The 16052-nt window shown below is 40.5% G+C and overlaps 1 protein-coding gene across 1 annotated transcript in view; it reads left to right on the forward strand.

Moving 5' to 3' along the window:
• Positions 1–16052, forward strand: part of cbl (Cbl proto-oncogene, E3 ubiquitin protein ligase) — a 36245-nt gene that overhangs the window by 2581 nt on the left and 17612 nt on the right. Inside the window, exons 2-3 of the mRNA XM_079676600.1 lie at positions 2847–3094; positions 15810–15956. Coding sequence (XP_079532726.1) covers positions 2847–3094; positions 15810–15956 — 395 coding nt within the window. The remainder of the gene's footprint in view (positions 1–2846; positions 3095–15809; positions 15957–16052) is intronic.

A 16052-nucleotide genomic window follows, 5' to 3' on the forward strand; every position in this document is an offset into this window, starting at 1 on the left:
GAAATAATACACTTTTTTTTTTTGTTTAACCATCACATTAAGGTCTGGTAGACCACAATGATGTTCTCTTTTGGGTAGTACATTGTTGTGCTTGAAGAAGTGTAATAAGACAGTGGTCAATTATGTGTATTAAACATGAGTTTAATCCTATAGTTAAGGCTTTCTTGAATGTAGAGACCAAACACAGTTTATTAGACTTTTGTGTTAAAAACATTATCCATATTTTGAAATCCAAACTTTTGGTGAAATTTAGAAAAAACATACTCCTTTGTCTTTAATGTGATAGATAGAGGCAAATCATTTTCTTCAAATAACAATTTCTCAACTCTCCAGTACCAAGGAAACACAAACATAGTCTGTTTAGAGCTGCACCTCTTACACCAATGGGCCACCTTTCCCCGAGCTGGTTAACCTTTAAACAACTTAACTTGATATACAAAATATACCAGGTCTATGCCAGGTGTAGATTAACCCAGAAGAGAAAAAAGAAGAATGTGTAATGCAGTTTTGCTTGCAGGCAGTCAACAATTTACTTCAAGACAGTAGCCTTGATAGACTACATCAGTTGATGTGGCCTTGTACGTGCATGAAAGTGAGTTTGGATTAGTTATGTTAGTTAAGTGTTTGTGTAGTAGATGATAATGTTGACTTCACCTTGGCAACAGTCTTATCTGGTCTCAGACATAACCAATGTAGACCTTCTGTTTTCTGGAGGCCTAATGAGAGTTTCAGAGGAATAAGGGCACAGTGTAGGTAATGGCACTCAAGTCCTATTATCTTTTACTTGAAAAGTATCCAAAATACACAGACTAGAAAAAAAGAAAGAAAAGTATTCTTATTGAGTGCTACATACTGTTAAGTATTTAATCTGTTCTTCCTCTTTCAGTTGCATCTCTGCTGGTTATTGAAATGATTGAAATAGATGGAATCATCTTGGCTTTGCTAGTTTTATCTGGTCAATCTAATGCTGAACTAAATATGGATAATCCTCATGACTGATCTTAATAAAGTCTATTGTGGAAGTTCCCTTTCCTGAGTTTTAAAACATCCATATTGGATGTTGTAGTACTTAACCCAGCAATTCGGTCGTATAGTATATTATAAAGTAATTACAATATGAATCCCACTCATTATATGTAGCTTGGCTCATATGGGCCTTTAGATTAATGAGATGAGCTAAGTCTAGAAGGAAAGGGAACACTCTGAATAATAATAATAATAATAATAACCAAATATAAGATATTAATGTGTGGTAAAATATTTCTATTGTTTATTAATGACAATTTATAAATCTTAGTAGTCCCGGGCCTAAATCACTTATAAGACGATTGAGCACAAGATGTTGTTGACGTCTTGTTTTCTCATAATGACAAATCGATAGCTTCCAAGAAGGGGCAGGGAAATTCAAACTGACATTCTTGTAATGCTATTCCTGCCATATATCTTTCTAACAATCACAAATGATAGTAGCCAATAATCAGGCCTGGTTTTCAAAAGAATGAGCTGGTTCCTGTTGATACGCAATTGTTCTTCGAAGCTGAAAGCCTTGCTTTTAATCATTGCAGGTTCAAATAAGGACATCAGTCCCTGAATCTTTGAATGGATGTATAGTTGTGTGTCTCTGCGATCATGCATGAATGTTAGCATTTAATGCAGAGCTAAATATGAAAGCAGTCATACATAGCTAAATGTCAGTGTTCTAGGCTGCCCGCCAGTGTGTCTTGTAATAGTCAACCAAGTGACTCAGATGCCGCGCAGCAGTACAGTGAGATGAGTGAGGATGGTTGAACATTACTGAGGATGTAACATTCATGTATTCATGCAGTCTGGTGATTAAACACGTAGACTGACCATCGAAAGGGGAGGTCTTCATTTTCATGAGTAATAAGCTGTCTAAAAGAAAAAATGAATCTCTCTGCTTACCCATTAATTAATCAATCCACACTGTGTATTATCAATGACTGATGTTAATCGAGCTGTTTGACCTTTGAAGGTTTTTTATTTTCTTTATAGTCTTCTATACAATTTTTTTTTAAGTTACTTTTATTTTTTGGTGTGTCATTGTTGTTTAAGCTTGTATCTACATTATAATAGTCAGGGCTTCAGCTGTTCAAATTTGCATGGCAATCATGCTCAAATGTTGAGCAAAGAGACTTTGAGGCAGAAGTGGTGTAGGGTGTGCAGATTGAAAGGCGGAAGTGTTAACATATGAACACTTTCTTTAAACCTACAGAATCAGAATCAAGAATCAAACTGTTGTGACCCATGATTATCGACATGGTAGTCGAATAATAAGGTGCAAGCATTGCTCTGCATATCTACAAAAAGACATATGATCAGAAAACTGTCTGCTAATGGAAGATATGCATTTCTCCTTTTCCACCTTCATCTTTTTTGCATAACTAAAAGCGGAAGTAGTGTGACAGAAATCAAACAACTCTACAGGGAATCAATTCATGGTACTCATGTATCAGACATCAGAGATTTGACACACTGAAAGCCCCAAGCATGAGTCTTTCAGGACATTTGAGGGCCTTTCTCACAGCCTTTGACTTTGTTGGCATTTCCATTTTGCATGTCTTCTATCTGGGCTCTCTTACAATATTCTGTAGATAGGTGCTCTAATACAGAAAGGAGCTATGTGATGCTCTTTGAATAATGTCTTTTCTGATGTACAGAATGAAAATGCATAGTGGAGATTTCTTTACCAACCCTTGTAGTTTAACCTCTTGTTTACACCCTCTTTCTAACAGTCTGTCTAACATTTCCCTCATCTACCTTACTCCTTTAAACGACTTGTGTCTAACTGAATCTTGTCTTCCCCCTCACATCCTCCCTTTCTGCAGGTGGTGCGCCTGTGCCAAAACCCCAAATTGGCTCTGAAGAACAGCCCCCCTTACATCCTGGACCTGCTGCCAGACACCTACCAGCACCTGCGCACCATCTTGTCTCGCTACGAGGGCAAAATGGAGACCTTGGGGGACAACGAGTACTTCCGGGTCTTCATGGAGAACTTAACCAAGAAGACCAAGCAGACCATCAGCTTGTTTAAGGAGGGCAAAGAACGCATGTACGAGGAGAACTCACAACCCAGGTGAATACAACTAACTTAACAATAGTTGAAAATGTGTGATTTTGAAAGGAGAATGTGATAAAAATGGCTTGTGTTGTCTTTCTTTAAAGACCCTTGCTGAGGGGTTAATTTGATCTGTGAAGACTAGCTGCTGTATCATCACGATTTCACATATCAAATTCAATCAGTCTGAATCATTTTCGACTGTGAAGGCTCAGAGTGAATAATTGCACCCTGCCCCCAGGGTGCTTGTTGCTCGACATGTATCAAAACAAAAGAAATAAGGTGTTGTGGTTTGAGCATGTGAGCATCTGTGGTCAGGATGGAGCCTAATCTACAGCTGCCTGTCACTTTGTTTCTGTGCCACACTATCTCTACCATCTTCTTGAACACCTACATGGTAGCTTTATGTGTTCTTTCTTCTTTTTTGAAATCAAAATGTCTCTTTCTTTTCCTTTTACATTGAATAACCTGTCGCTGTCCCTCAGGAAACAGACACACACATGTTCTAGAAATAAGCAGTTTCCTTGTTTTAATATATGGGTACATTTGTGGAAGTGTAATTTGGCTCCCTTTTTGGCAAAATACCAAATTAAATAAAACTAAACATACATCAGAGGAAAAAACCAAAATAACCTTATACTGCAGACACAACGTTATTATCGTGCTGCTGGATGGAGCTGTTCTTCCCTTCTTCCTTGTACAACATAACTATAACATGCATTATGTAGAATATATAAGGAATCAGTAAGACACAGCTCATCAGCCTTGTCTTGGGACTGAGTGATCATGATAGAGACAATTATGTGTTATCCGAGTAAGGTTTTTCTCTATAACTGCCTCTGGGCGGTTGCTTCTCTAGCATGGGGTGAAAAAGATCATTTGCAAAAGATTTAAAACCTTTAATTCTGTTTTCCATGGCGTCTTTTTTTATCAAACTACCACGTAAGGATTTACCGTCACCGTTGTCCGGCAGTGGCTCAGTCAGTAGGGGCTTGGACTGGGAGCTGCAGGGTCGCCGGTTCAAGTCCCCGAACAGACCTAAAATACGGAGTGTGGACTGCTACTTGGAGAGGTCCCAGTTCACCTCCTCCCCTTCCGTGGTGCCCTTGAGCAAGGCACCGGACACCCCCCTGACTCCCATTGCTCCCCGGGCGCTGTACAATAGCTGCTGCTCCTAGTACTAGACTCCTGGTACTAGGATGGGTTAAAAGCAGAGAACACATGTCACTGTGTGCTCTGCATGTGTGACCGTTAAAGAGGGTTTCATCCCTCCCAATTCTATTCGATCTATTCTATCGATTCACATTTTGACCATCGGAGTCGGCGTGAAGCACTCTGTGTATCACTGTTTCTGATTCGAATGTGTGTCTTCTTACTGGCCCATGTTATGACTGGGAGATGTGTCTTAAGACTTTGCAAGAGAACATCTGAATTCCTACAGACGTAAGTAAAGGCAGAGGGAAGCTATAGGGGGTAATTAAGATGTCGGTAAAGCTTGTTGTGAGAGTCTGGTTTAACCTGATTCATGTGACCTGGGAGTGGGCAGATAGACAGGACATTTTTGAACAAAGAAAATGTAGACTGTTGAAGAGAGGAGCTCATTAGTAGATTTCATAGTATTCCTTAAGTTCTGTCCGAAAAACCTTAACATACAATTTAGTATCTTCCTAAGCTGCCGTCTTTTTGAACTCTTTTTTGTTCTTTGAAAATGTGCTAATAGTATTATCCTACATAATGAATCATTATGTTGTTCCTCAGCGGGATTGTTCTTTCTCAGCTACCACACAAAAAGGGAAGCAAGGGGAAGAAGAAGCTGTATTCACCATTGGTTGGTGGTTGATGTTTTTTTTTATAGAAATGTAAACTATTGCTCTGCGAAAATGTATTTCATCATCCTTTTTCTGAACCGAAAAGCTACATTGAAAGAAATTCCCGGTGTATGCAGAGGACGCACGCACGCACGCACGCACGCACGCACGCACGCACGCACGCACACACACACACAGTGTAGCCAGGCAGTGCACACAAAGACAGTGCACACAAAGACTGATATTGTCTGTGTGGAGAAGGCAGTGGCAGTGACACTAACCAATGGGTATCAGCCCACCAACCAATGACGTTGAGCCGCTAGAGAGACTAGTATGTGGTTAGGCTTCAGCCGAGCTCAGCACATGGCTCAGACTGAAAAGTCGAGCAGTAAGGATAAAGATTATCTCACTGCCTGAATGCAGAAAGAATAGTTTGATAATACACTGCTTTCATTGTGTTTTTAATTCTCCCTTAATTCAAATATGAGAACACTGGCACTTATTATTTCCACCACTGTGACTTCAATCAGTATCAATCAAAGCTTGATAGTTATCGACTCAAACGACAATGAACGGGACTCCACTGGGGCTTTTGGCTTTTTTAGAGTCCGAGTGAAGGATCTGAGCCTTGAATGAAGCGTGGGCAGGGGCGCCTGTAAGGGGGTGAAAAGTTAGGACGATTCTAAGGGCCCGTGACAGACGGGGGCCCCAAAATGTTCAGAACATTAAGAAAAATAAATGTAAGTAACCTTTCATCAATCCTCAATAATTAAAATTAATAGAACGTTATATTTGGTAAAGTACTCACTAAACTTACGATTCATTTAACTTATTTTCTTCCAAAAGTTAATTATCCAAAGCCTCTGTACACCCCCTTCTATTTACATGTAATGGTTTGGTCCTGCCTCCAAACGTGGTGCGGCACCGGCACTTGCAGAGTGTGAAAGCATGTGAGGAGGGATGCTAGTACTTAGCCTACGTACTTGTGTTGTACCATGTCTCAAAAAAGTCAGGCTCAGAAAAGGAGAGAAAGACAAGAGAGAGGGACTAAAGGGCGAAAGTATGACACCCAGTTTTTCACAAGAAAAGGTGTGGTCCATGAGTGGTGGAAATTATTCTGTTAGCTAATGTTTTGTTTTTACTAAGCTGACATTAAGTACTGTTAATATCTTAACAGAAAATTCAGAGGTTTTTCATTTCACTGCTCTTTTAGCTGACATTTAAAGGTAGGGTAGGTAATTCACTTCAGAAACACTTTTTGTTATATTCCATGGAATGCTCTTAACATCCCGATAGCAATGAACACATTAAATGCTTTGACAAAAAATACATACAAACATTTAATCTGTGGACGCCGTGGTACTGTAAAAAGCAAGACCAATCATCTGAGCCGGCCCGGCTAAAATAACTGGATGGCCTACCTGCCTGTCAGCCTTCCATCTGTGCACAAACTCATGTGCGCGTTTGTGTGTGTTGGAGGAGGGGCTCTGTAAGGAAGTCTGAAGTAAGGGGCAGATTTTTTCAAAAACAAAAAGCTAACATCTAATTTTAATTATACATTTCAAACACAGTATTTTCCCACATCCAATGATCTATACAAAACAAAAAACTGCTTTTAGTCTATTTGGATTATGGACAGTTTGAAGCGTTGAGTGAGTCTGTATTGGGTAAAATAAATGTTAATCACCAACATTTTGGTTATGATATTAATACTAATGTTATTATATTAAAGCAGGGGTGGGGAACCTCCGGCTCCTGGGCCGTATACAGACCGCTAGACCATTTGTTACGGCCCTCGAGGTAATTTATAAACAAAGTGGCCTGTGCCTGGTGGTGGGGCCCAATGTGATATATTTTCATGGGGCCCAAAATCCCTGGTGGCGCCCCTGAGCGTGGGTGGACATGCTGTGTTATGATGCCGTACAGACTTCTCCGCTATGTCTTCCCAAGAGATTTAGAGCCTCTATTTATCTGGTCCCCCTCTGCCATATGTCCCACACAGACTGTTTAGCTTGAGCGATGAAGATGTAGTGCAGTAAAAGCTTGCGTTGGTTTCTTTTCATGTTGAGCAACAGTCTTGACTACAAATCTATAATATTTGTTCTTTAAAATATGGTGGAGAAGAAGAAAGAGGATTCTATGTTGTTCAAACAAAGAGTGGGGATAAAAGTGACGACAGTGAGCAAGACTTAATTATTAACACTGACGGCCCATACTCCGTCAGAATCAACAGATCAGTCAGCACTTCCTCCTTGTTTGTTAACTTACTTCCCCTAATGGCTTACAAAGCACAAGTGAAACATTTTCTGGCGTCAGAGTTGACAAAAGACCCATACGGAAATTGGTTGGGTTTGCCTGACATTTTTCACACGGTGTCACCGAAGTGACAAAAAGGGTTTATTTGTACTTATAGTTGCAAAAAACAATTATAAAATGTAACAGACCATTTATAGACCAAACAGTAACAGATGTATTTCAAGTCAAGGTTCATACGTTTCTTCAGGTTTTGAATATTTGCTGAGACTAAAAATTAAATCAACTTGGACTCTTACTCAAAAAAAGGGAAATATATTTGCCTATTAGGTTTAGTTAATTGTTCTGTGTTGAGATTTGTGAATGTGAAATTACTTTTAGGTTCTTGACAGCGGATTTTTCCTAAAGCCACAGTGATAAAATTTTCTTAAGAATCCTATTTGTTAAACAATACACATTGTAAGGTTCCTGAACCGAGTAATACAGCAGAAGGGTGATTCAATGTTTTCTCAGAAAAGCACTTTAACACCCCCCACCCCTCCATGGGTCTAGGCGGATACTGCTTTGACCTCTCTGGGAGAGTCTGTTTGATCATCTTCCTGGGCTAAGCTGCCATTGCATCCTGACCACCGTCGATAGGTCCAGCTGGTCACAGGAAGTGGTGGGCGTATAGTTTGTGAGGTGACGCATCTGCACTGTGGGACAGTTTAAACTGCAGGAATTGACCTAGAATTGGTTTCTGACACCTATATTGTTGCTTGTCAAATACATTATGGCTGTTGGTGGCTTTGTTTTAAATCCCTGAATGTATTCTTTACCAGAGTTTAGTGATGTGAACATTTTCACATCCTAATTTAGGTGTTTTCTAAGGAAAAAAGTGTGACGTACTGTAAGATAGGACTGTCCCGTATTGGCCTTTTAACCAACTTTTCAAATATGTCAGGTTTACAGAATTACATAACATTAAGGCTTATATTGCAAATACTGTGATGCAATGTTAAACTTTTGTAAATGTGTTATATTTGCGAAGAGAAACCCAACATGTTTGAAGAAATAAAAAAAGTGTAACTTGCGTAACTTACGGCAGCGATTATTAAGCTTGTAAAATGTTGTAATGTAAAGCGCTTGAATCCTTTGCACAATAGACAAATGCATTCCAGACATGCTTTGGTGATATTACTACAATAGTCGGCAGGAACTACTTCCTCCAGCTTCTACTTATTCAGCCTTCTCTGCAGCTAATCTACTGTTCAGCCTTTAGTGTCCAATGCCAAGAAGAGCCTTTCACTAACAATGATTTGGATCCACTTTTTTATTCTCATCAGTATGACCCTGACAAAGGCCAAAGGCAGAAATGGTTCGGTCTCACACTAAAAGTACTTAAAGGTGGGGTAGGTCATTTTGGAGAAACCAGCTCGAGTACGCTAGAATTTGAAAATACACAACCGGAAAAAATCTGCCACTTCCTTAGAGAGCCCCTCCTCCAACACACACGAACGCGCACATGACCAATGAGGGCACGAGATAAGTTTGTGCACTGATGGAAGGCTGACAGGCAGGTAGGCCATCCAGTTATTTTAGCCCGGCCGGCTAAAATGATTGGTCGTGCTTTTTACAGTACTACGGCTTCCACAGATGACATTTTTTTAATGGATTTTTTGTCAAAGCACTTCAGATATTCATTGCTATCGGGATGTTAAGAGCATTCAATGGAATATAACAAAAAGTGTATCTCGAGCTGGTTTCTCAAACTTACCTACCCCACCTTTAACTTTGTAAATGCAACTGTAGATCAACGTGTAACAAGTGTTGCCAGAATTGTTACTGATTTAGACTCTTTTCACCCCTCTAAGCTCCCTGCAAGTAGGTGAAGTTTATCATTAATATCCATGTAACCTTTATATGTGTTTGTAGTTACTGCTGTTCATAATCTGCATACTTGAAAAGTTGTAAAGAGATTTTTGAACACAGAAAAAACAGATAAGAGACAAATCATCTATGTTTTCCTGTAAAATACCAAAATAACATGATAACATAACATGGTGGTGGTGAAAAGAGGCCTTACTTTCAGTAGGTCGGGATGTGTCCAAGGCCACCACACAGTTATTGTTGTATAACTTGTATCACAGCACCTGTCTGTCTGTACATTTGTGTTTTGGAAATAATTCATAAAGTTTATTTGATTTGTTGTTAGGGTCACCTACTGCGAATGCTATTATTCCTAGAAAAGAAATGTTGACATTTGTTCGGCAGCTGTTTACAGTAAAGTTCTCCAGTGCCATCAATGATTTATGTGGTCAAGCCTTTGTGGACAGAGAAAAACATGGCATTGTACGGTACAGTACCTCTGGTATTTGCAAATGTCATTTGCACTTATTCCTAATTTGGTTCACAAAGAGAGCCTCATCTTAAAATATGACTTCCTATTTTCTGTAAAAGTACCTGATGTGTATGTGAAACAAAGGTCTGTCTCTGAGAGCACATATCCTGACTTTGAATATCCAAACACCAATCTTATCACTATAGCTATAATACTGCAGGAAAGGCCTGTGTTTGTAGGATTGGATGGGGCCATGAGGAAATGCAGCCGTGCATGACAATGATGTCGGATGAAATGGATTAAAGGAGAAAGTTTGCATGGATATCAATCATTCCTGTTTTATCAGCAGCTGCTGGGCTACATACCGTTTGATGAAGTAGCTGCTCCCACTCATGTTTCAAAACTAAATGGATTTCACCTGAACTCTCCCCACAGACTGTGTCCCCTGCCACCAAACTGTCTAAATAACAAATGTTGAAGGGTATACAATGAGAAATGCTTACTAACTTTTTGTCAGTAAATTGCTTATCTATTTGTGCACTTTACCAGTAAATACATTAGTTACGAATGTCCTTATTAAGAATCAACCTTAAAATGTTTGGCCTAGTGTAGTGCAGGCAGACATGAACAAAGTTTAGACTTTAGGCGTACGCATGGGCTTTGTCTGATCTTTAGATGCATTGTTCTTAAGGTGATTCACTGTGGCATATCCTTATATTGCAGTTATCCAACGTGCTATGACACCATTCCTGTTCTCTGCATTCCCTTTCATCCTTTTTGGTTCACATCTCATGTACAAACCAAGTTGAGTCTATTGCCTCCCTCTGTGCTGCCACAGCAGTGAGTCTTCCAGTTACCCTCGCTATCAGCTGGCAATGGAAAACACATTTTACTCTTACGTCTAGGTTCGGGTGTGCAGCTTCAATTACATTTGCCTCTACTTGTAGCTTGGGGCTATATGTGCAACTATACGCATATACACTCATGCATAAATAGCAGAGCATCATGGTTATTTATGTCACTGCAGTATCACTAAGCAGCCGACTCATGTAGTCCTCACACTAGCAGATTATGGTGATTAGCATGATGCAACCCACTAGCTTATTTTCCCCGTGGGGTACAACAAGCACTTGCTGTTTATGCACAGAGATACATTAGCACAGAAATGCAACTGTGTAGAGAGGATTCAGCTAAAACATTGGTGTTTTATGTGTATTTGACCATTTTTATTTTCTCCTCCATAATAACCTGAGTCTAACTGGAAAGATATGAGCTTTTAAAATGGAGATTGGATTCAAATAAAACACATTGGAGAAGCTGGTCTGTTTTTTTTTTACTTGTGCACAGCTGTTTTTATTTGATTTTATTTGGGGCTTTTTTAAAATTATTATTATTCAGGAGTTTTGTACGGATCAGTTACGTGTGTTGGGGTCATTGCTTAAGTGCAGTGTAGAGTGTCTGTTGTGTGCTGTCATGGCTGTTACTAAGTGATGACTAGTGCAACAAAAAAAAGCCAGATTTTCAAACCCATAATTCACTGTGTTGGCTTGTACAAAATCTGTCTATGTAATAGTCATATGTTTTTGTTTAATCATTCACCACATTATTAAATTCAGTTTCCAAAATGGTACTCACCCTGGCCTAATGAAGCATGCACTCTGTTTGCAAAGGTGTCACTTTATAACCCGATTCTAAACTGGCATGCTTGAATGCTGGCAGCTTATAGTTTAATTTTTTAATGTGCATCAATATTTCCATTCAGTTGGAATAAGTGTGGTGTAGCCTTCTATGAGCAACTTGGATCAGAGGCTATGATTGGGCGGGCACAGTGTGAAAGCTTTGCATATGACCAGACCGGCAACTGCTGAAGTGATGGAAGTCACGTCACGTGTAGTAAATGCCCTTTCACATGTGCCTTTTACTTAATCACAGTGCTTTGACTGGAAAGAAAATTGTAATCGATCCTTAACCTTTCCGATTAGCAATATATGTCAAGTGAGCCAATGACAACAACATTTTTGCAGACATCACGTTAAACACAATTTTGCAGCTCTATTTTTTGACAATAATTCAGTGATTTATTCTCAGATTACATAAAAAAAATAGTTCCAAAGTGCTGTTGTAATCGAAATACATAATAAACATGGGACTTGATCAAGTTGAGTTCATCTAATGAATACATCAAAATGTAGGTAGCTTTGTTGAAGGGCTCAGTTTGTGTTTGATCTGCATCTGCATGGGAGGTGTGTGGCGCAGTGGATTAGTGCGTTGGTGTTCGGATCAGCGGGGCACAGGTTCAAACCCCACTGCAGTCAGCATGTCGTTGTGTCCCTGGGCAAGACACTTCACCCCAAAGTGCTTCTGTGGGGATTGTCCACAGTATTGAGTATGTAATTCGCTTTGGATAAAAGCGTCTAACAAGTGACATGTAATGTCATTTCCCTTTAAGCCTTAAGCAGGAAAGATAATACAGCTGTCCGATGATATTACAGCCACTTGTGACTCTGCCAATCCAGACAGGCTTTCATTCTGTAAGGTTGACCCATGCTTGCTGTGCTGTGATGTATTAGCGCAGTGCAGTGCTTGCTGGCTAGCTGCGCTTCTTTATCATAGCCAGCAGGAAACAGGAAGGGAGCAGCCAGCTGCAAGGTCAGAGGTCAATCTATAGCATGAGGGGGATGGTGGACAAAACACTAGTGTTCAGAAAAAAGGGTTTGGCTTCTGGACGTAGTTAAGAATGAGTGAGAGATGAAAAAGAAAACTTTAAGGACATGTGGCAATCTGGAGAAGGTCAGCCAGCCATTATCTGTTTGCTGCTGTCGCCCATTGACTCTGCATTATGCATGTTGGCACAGCAGCTTAAAGAGCAGCACAGTTGTAGGAGCGCAGGCTAATGCCCAGTGTGCGCGCACACACACACACACACACACACACACACACACACACACACACACACACACACACACACACACACACACACACACACACACACACACACACACACACACACAGGGCTGATATTGTAGGATGAAGGGACATCGACTGACAGAGACAGAAATATGCTAAAACTGATACCGGCTTCTCCTGCTACATATGAGATAAGATTTGAATGTGGATCTTAGAGTTTTGAAATCATATTCAGCCTCTCTTTGTAAAGCACTCTCTTATGTATTGACCAAAAAACCCAACAAAGTCTCATTCACTGTGCACATCTTGTGCCAGAGACAGCTGTGCCACCCTGTGAGCTTGATGCCAGTCAGACCGGAGTTGGCTTTCATATCCATTCTGTCTCTTGAGTCTGGTGGGCGCCGGATATGGGTTTTTTAAATTGCTGACGTTGATGTTTAGACAGCAGGCTGGATGATGGCTCAGTTGAACCCCTGGTTCACAAAAACACATCCTTATTTCACACACATTTTTAAAGTTACCCAAATAAAAAATACATGTGTAGAAAAGCCTGGAATTGTGGATATCAAACTACTTGACTGTGTGACCATTGTTTTTGATTGCATGTGGCACTTCACTTAAGGCTTCCTGTGCATTATGGTTGCTTGACTGCATGTCTTTAACCTAGACAGCTTCTCCTGCGTCTGTAGTTTATATTATTTTCCTAGTTTATTTAACAGGGGCTAGACACAACTTTAAACCGTAGATTTAATGCGTATAGAAATACTTATCTGTACATTTAATATTAAATGCCTGTTTGCCTTTGTTGCAGCGTTTCCCTTATCTTTAGATCATAGTTGATATAGCTGAACTGGGTGGAACTGGTTGTTTCTAGTTCCTTCTCGCAGAGCTTACTGAATGTTGCTCATACACGTTTTTAGACAGACCTCAAAAGATTGCCCTTTGGTCTGTTAAATACATGTAGAATCCAGCCAAGCTGCCTCTTCAGATCAAACATTTTTTCATCGAGCATATCGTGCCCACAGAAACTTTGACCCACAGTATCTCCAAACATATCATTGGCATATGTTGGTGAATTAGAAATGGGATTTAATGGTGGGTTTGAAGAGCAGTAATTTCTAAAAAAAAAAAAGTCTCAAGTAGCCTCCATAAATCTTTCAAGCTCACAGACGGGGGAAGTGAATAAATGGTTCATGAGTTAGCAAATAAACTAGATGTGGAAATGCAAGGTTTCAGTGAGAAGATAAGATCTGCGTGTAAACTGAAGAGAGAGGCTTGTCTTCCCAGGATTACCTCGTAGATGAAAGCAAAGCAGCAGTGGGGTGGAGAAAAGCACAGGGTTAGAAGGGGCTGACGGGAGAATGGATCTGACTGCAGCTTTTAGGTTCAGTAGGCCAGTGAGGCTAGAAAGCAGAAGAAACAGAGGAGGACCTCCTGCTGAGATGACAGCTTCTAAAGAAAACACTCAGACATGCAGTGTCACAAACGCTCTGTGATGACACTGAAAAGGAAAGACTAACGCGGGCACCTCGGGGGAACGAGCCGACAGAAGTTGAAGGTCTCAGTTTCCACATTGCATCACTAATGAGGGTTACACTTGCTTCAAAGACACCCTGCATCTGGCTTCAAGTCTTTTTCTGTACATTGAAAGTGGGCAGAGCTGTTCAAAGGATTAGACATGCATCAGTGTTCACTGTTTAGTATCACGTACTGCTGAGAGGGTACAAACACACTTTAAATGCAGTTTAGGAGCGTTGCATTTCTTTTTTCAGGTGCCCATCTAAGGTAAACTACCACACAAAATCTCTCAATGTACACTCATTTTATTCATCCATCTCCAGTCACTGTCCTCCTCACTCATTGACTCTTTCCAGTTCCCCCCCAGCACCACTCATAGGGTGCGTAGTGTAGTGTAGGGCAGCTGCAGTGTAGCCACGCTTTCATAGCTGTCTCTCTTGTGCATGTCAATTCACTCTGCCCGGCAGCCAAGCACAATCTCCCTCTGTGCTGCCTCATAAATCATGTCTTTCTCAGCAAAACACTTCTAATGCTGCAATGGGGTGCAGGGTCATAGTGACATTGTGCGGCTTCCTTCCTTCTCTGGATTTCCAGTCTCCTTGTTCTTGGTATCCTACCCTCTCAATTGTTTGTTGATTTATACTCTTCACCTCATCCTGTCATCTTTCTTTTTCTCTCCTACTATTCAACCCTCTCCTCTTCTCTGTGGAATTAGAGTTGTATGACAATTTCACGGCTTCCACATCTCTCTCACTCTTACGTTGTGTGTGAGTTTCTGTTTTATCTGCTTTGTTGCCTTCCTGGACTTGTCAGTATTTCTTTAATGTTGAAGCAGCTGTGGACGGGCATCAGACGAAAGAAAGCCTCCAGGGAAATGTCTTTATTTCATACTTCATCATTTTGAAACTATAACCTGATACCTGTACGGAAGTGAACGGTCGACATTTGAAACTCTTTTTTAAAGGTTAAGCATTCACATGTTCTCCTCACATGGTTGTCGGAACATAATTGAAGAGTCGATGAGTTTGTCTCAAGTGTTTCTTTTTCTATTGTGGGCTTTTGAGCGGTATAACAACTATGACCACTTGCTCGTTGCACCAAAATGTGCAGCAATTCCCCACACCAAGGCCAACCTACTGCTACCAGAAGCTCTACTACTGCCACCCCTCATTTTACTCGATAACAGTGCCAGCATATCTTCATACATTTGTTTTTCTTTTGTCCTGTGTTTTCGCCTCTTCTAAGTTAGATGAATCAGTAGTGATGCTGTTCCCAATTCAAGCTTTCAATTCAAGCAACTGTTCAGACGAGCTTGTTGACTGAGGAACACTTTACTGGCTCGCGTTAATCGGCTTGAGACACACACACACGCACACGCACACGCACACACACAGTTAAACGTCTTCCCAAAGCTATCAATGCAGCGTGGGTAGATTAGATCAACACTGACAGTTAGATAGCACTCGTGTCAAGACTAATTCCCAACTGGAGGACATATAGTAACAAGTTAACATTCCTCTTGTACCCCAAGTGAGAAAGAAGGATGTCAGGAAGCTGCATGCACCCAGAGAAAGATGTGCCTTATACATATTTAGCTTCACTTATATCCATCAAACATCACTTATACAAGAAGTGATTTATGACACATTAACTTATTTCTTATTTGGTTCAAATGGACACTTGAAACTAACTTCTGCAACAAGGGTATACTACCATCTTTATTTTGTTCTCTTTGCTTGGCTGTTTGTTTAATACACTGAATATTCTGTGCTATTGGGTTAAACCCACACATGTATTTAAAGAAATGTCTTGTGTTGCTCTGCATTTGTCTCTTTAAACTGTTGTACGGGCTGATGACACTGCGGCCACATTGCAAAGATAAATGCGGGAACTCTCACACACTCCCCTTTGTTTTTGACTTCCTCAGGAGGAACCTCACCAAGCTGTCGTTGATCTTCAGCCACATGCTGGCGGAGCTTAAGGCCATCTTCCCCAATGGTCTGTTTCAGGGTGACAACTTCCGCATCACCAAGGCCGACGCTGCAGAGTTCTGGAGGCACGCCTTCGGGGACAAGTGAGACAAACTCTATATATCTTTTCAGACATTGAATATAAATATTACCCAAACTGGCATCCTGGAACAATATGGGATAACTCAAGAAAATATGAA

The sequence above is a fragment of the Notothenia rossii genome (genome assembly GCF_949606895.1).
Source record: "Notothenia rossii genome assembly, chromosome: 4".
Lineage (NCBI taxonomy): Eukaryota > Metazoa > Chordata > Actinopteri > Perciformes > Nototheniidae > Notothenia > Notothenia rossii.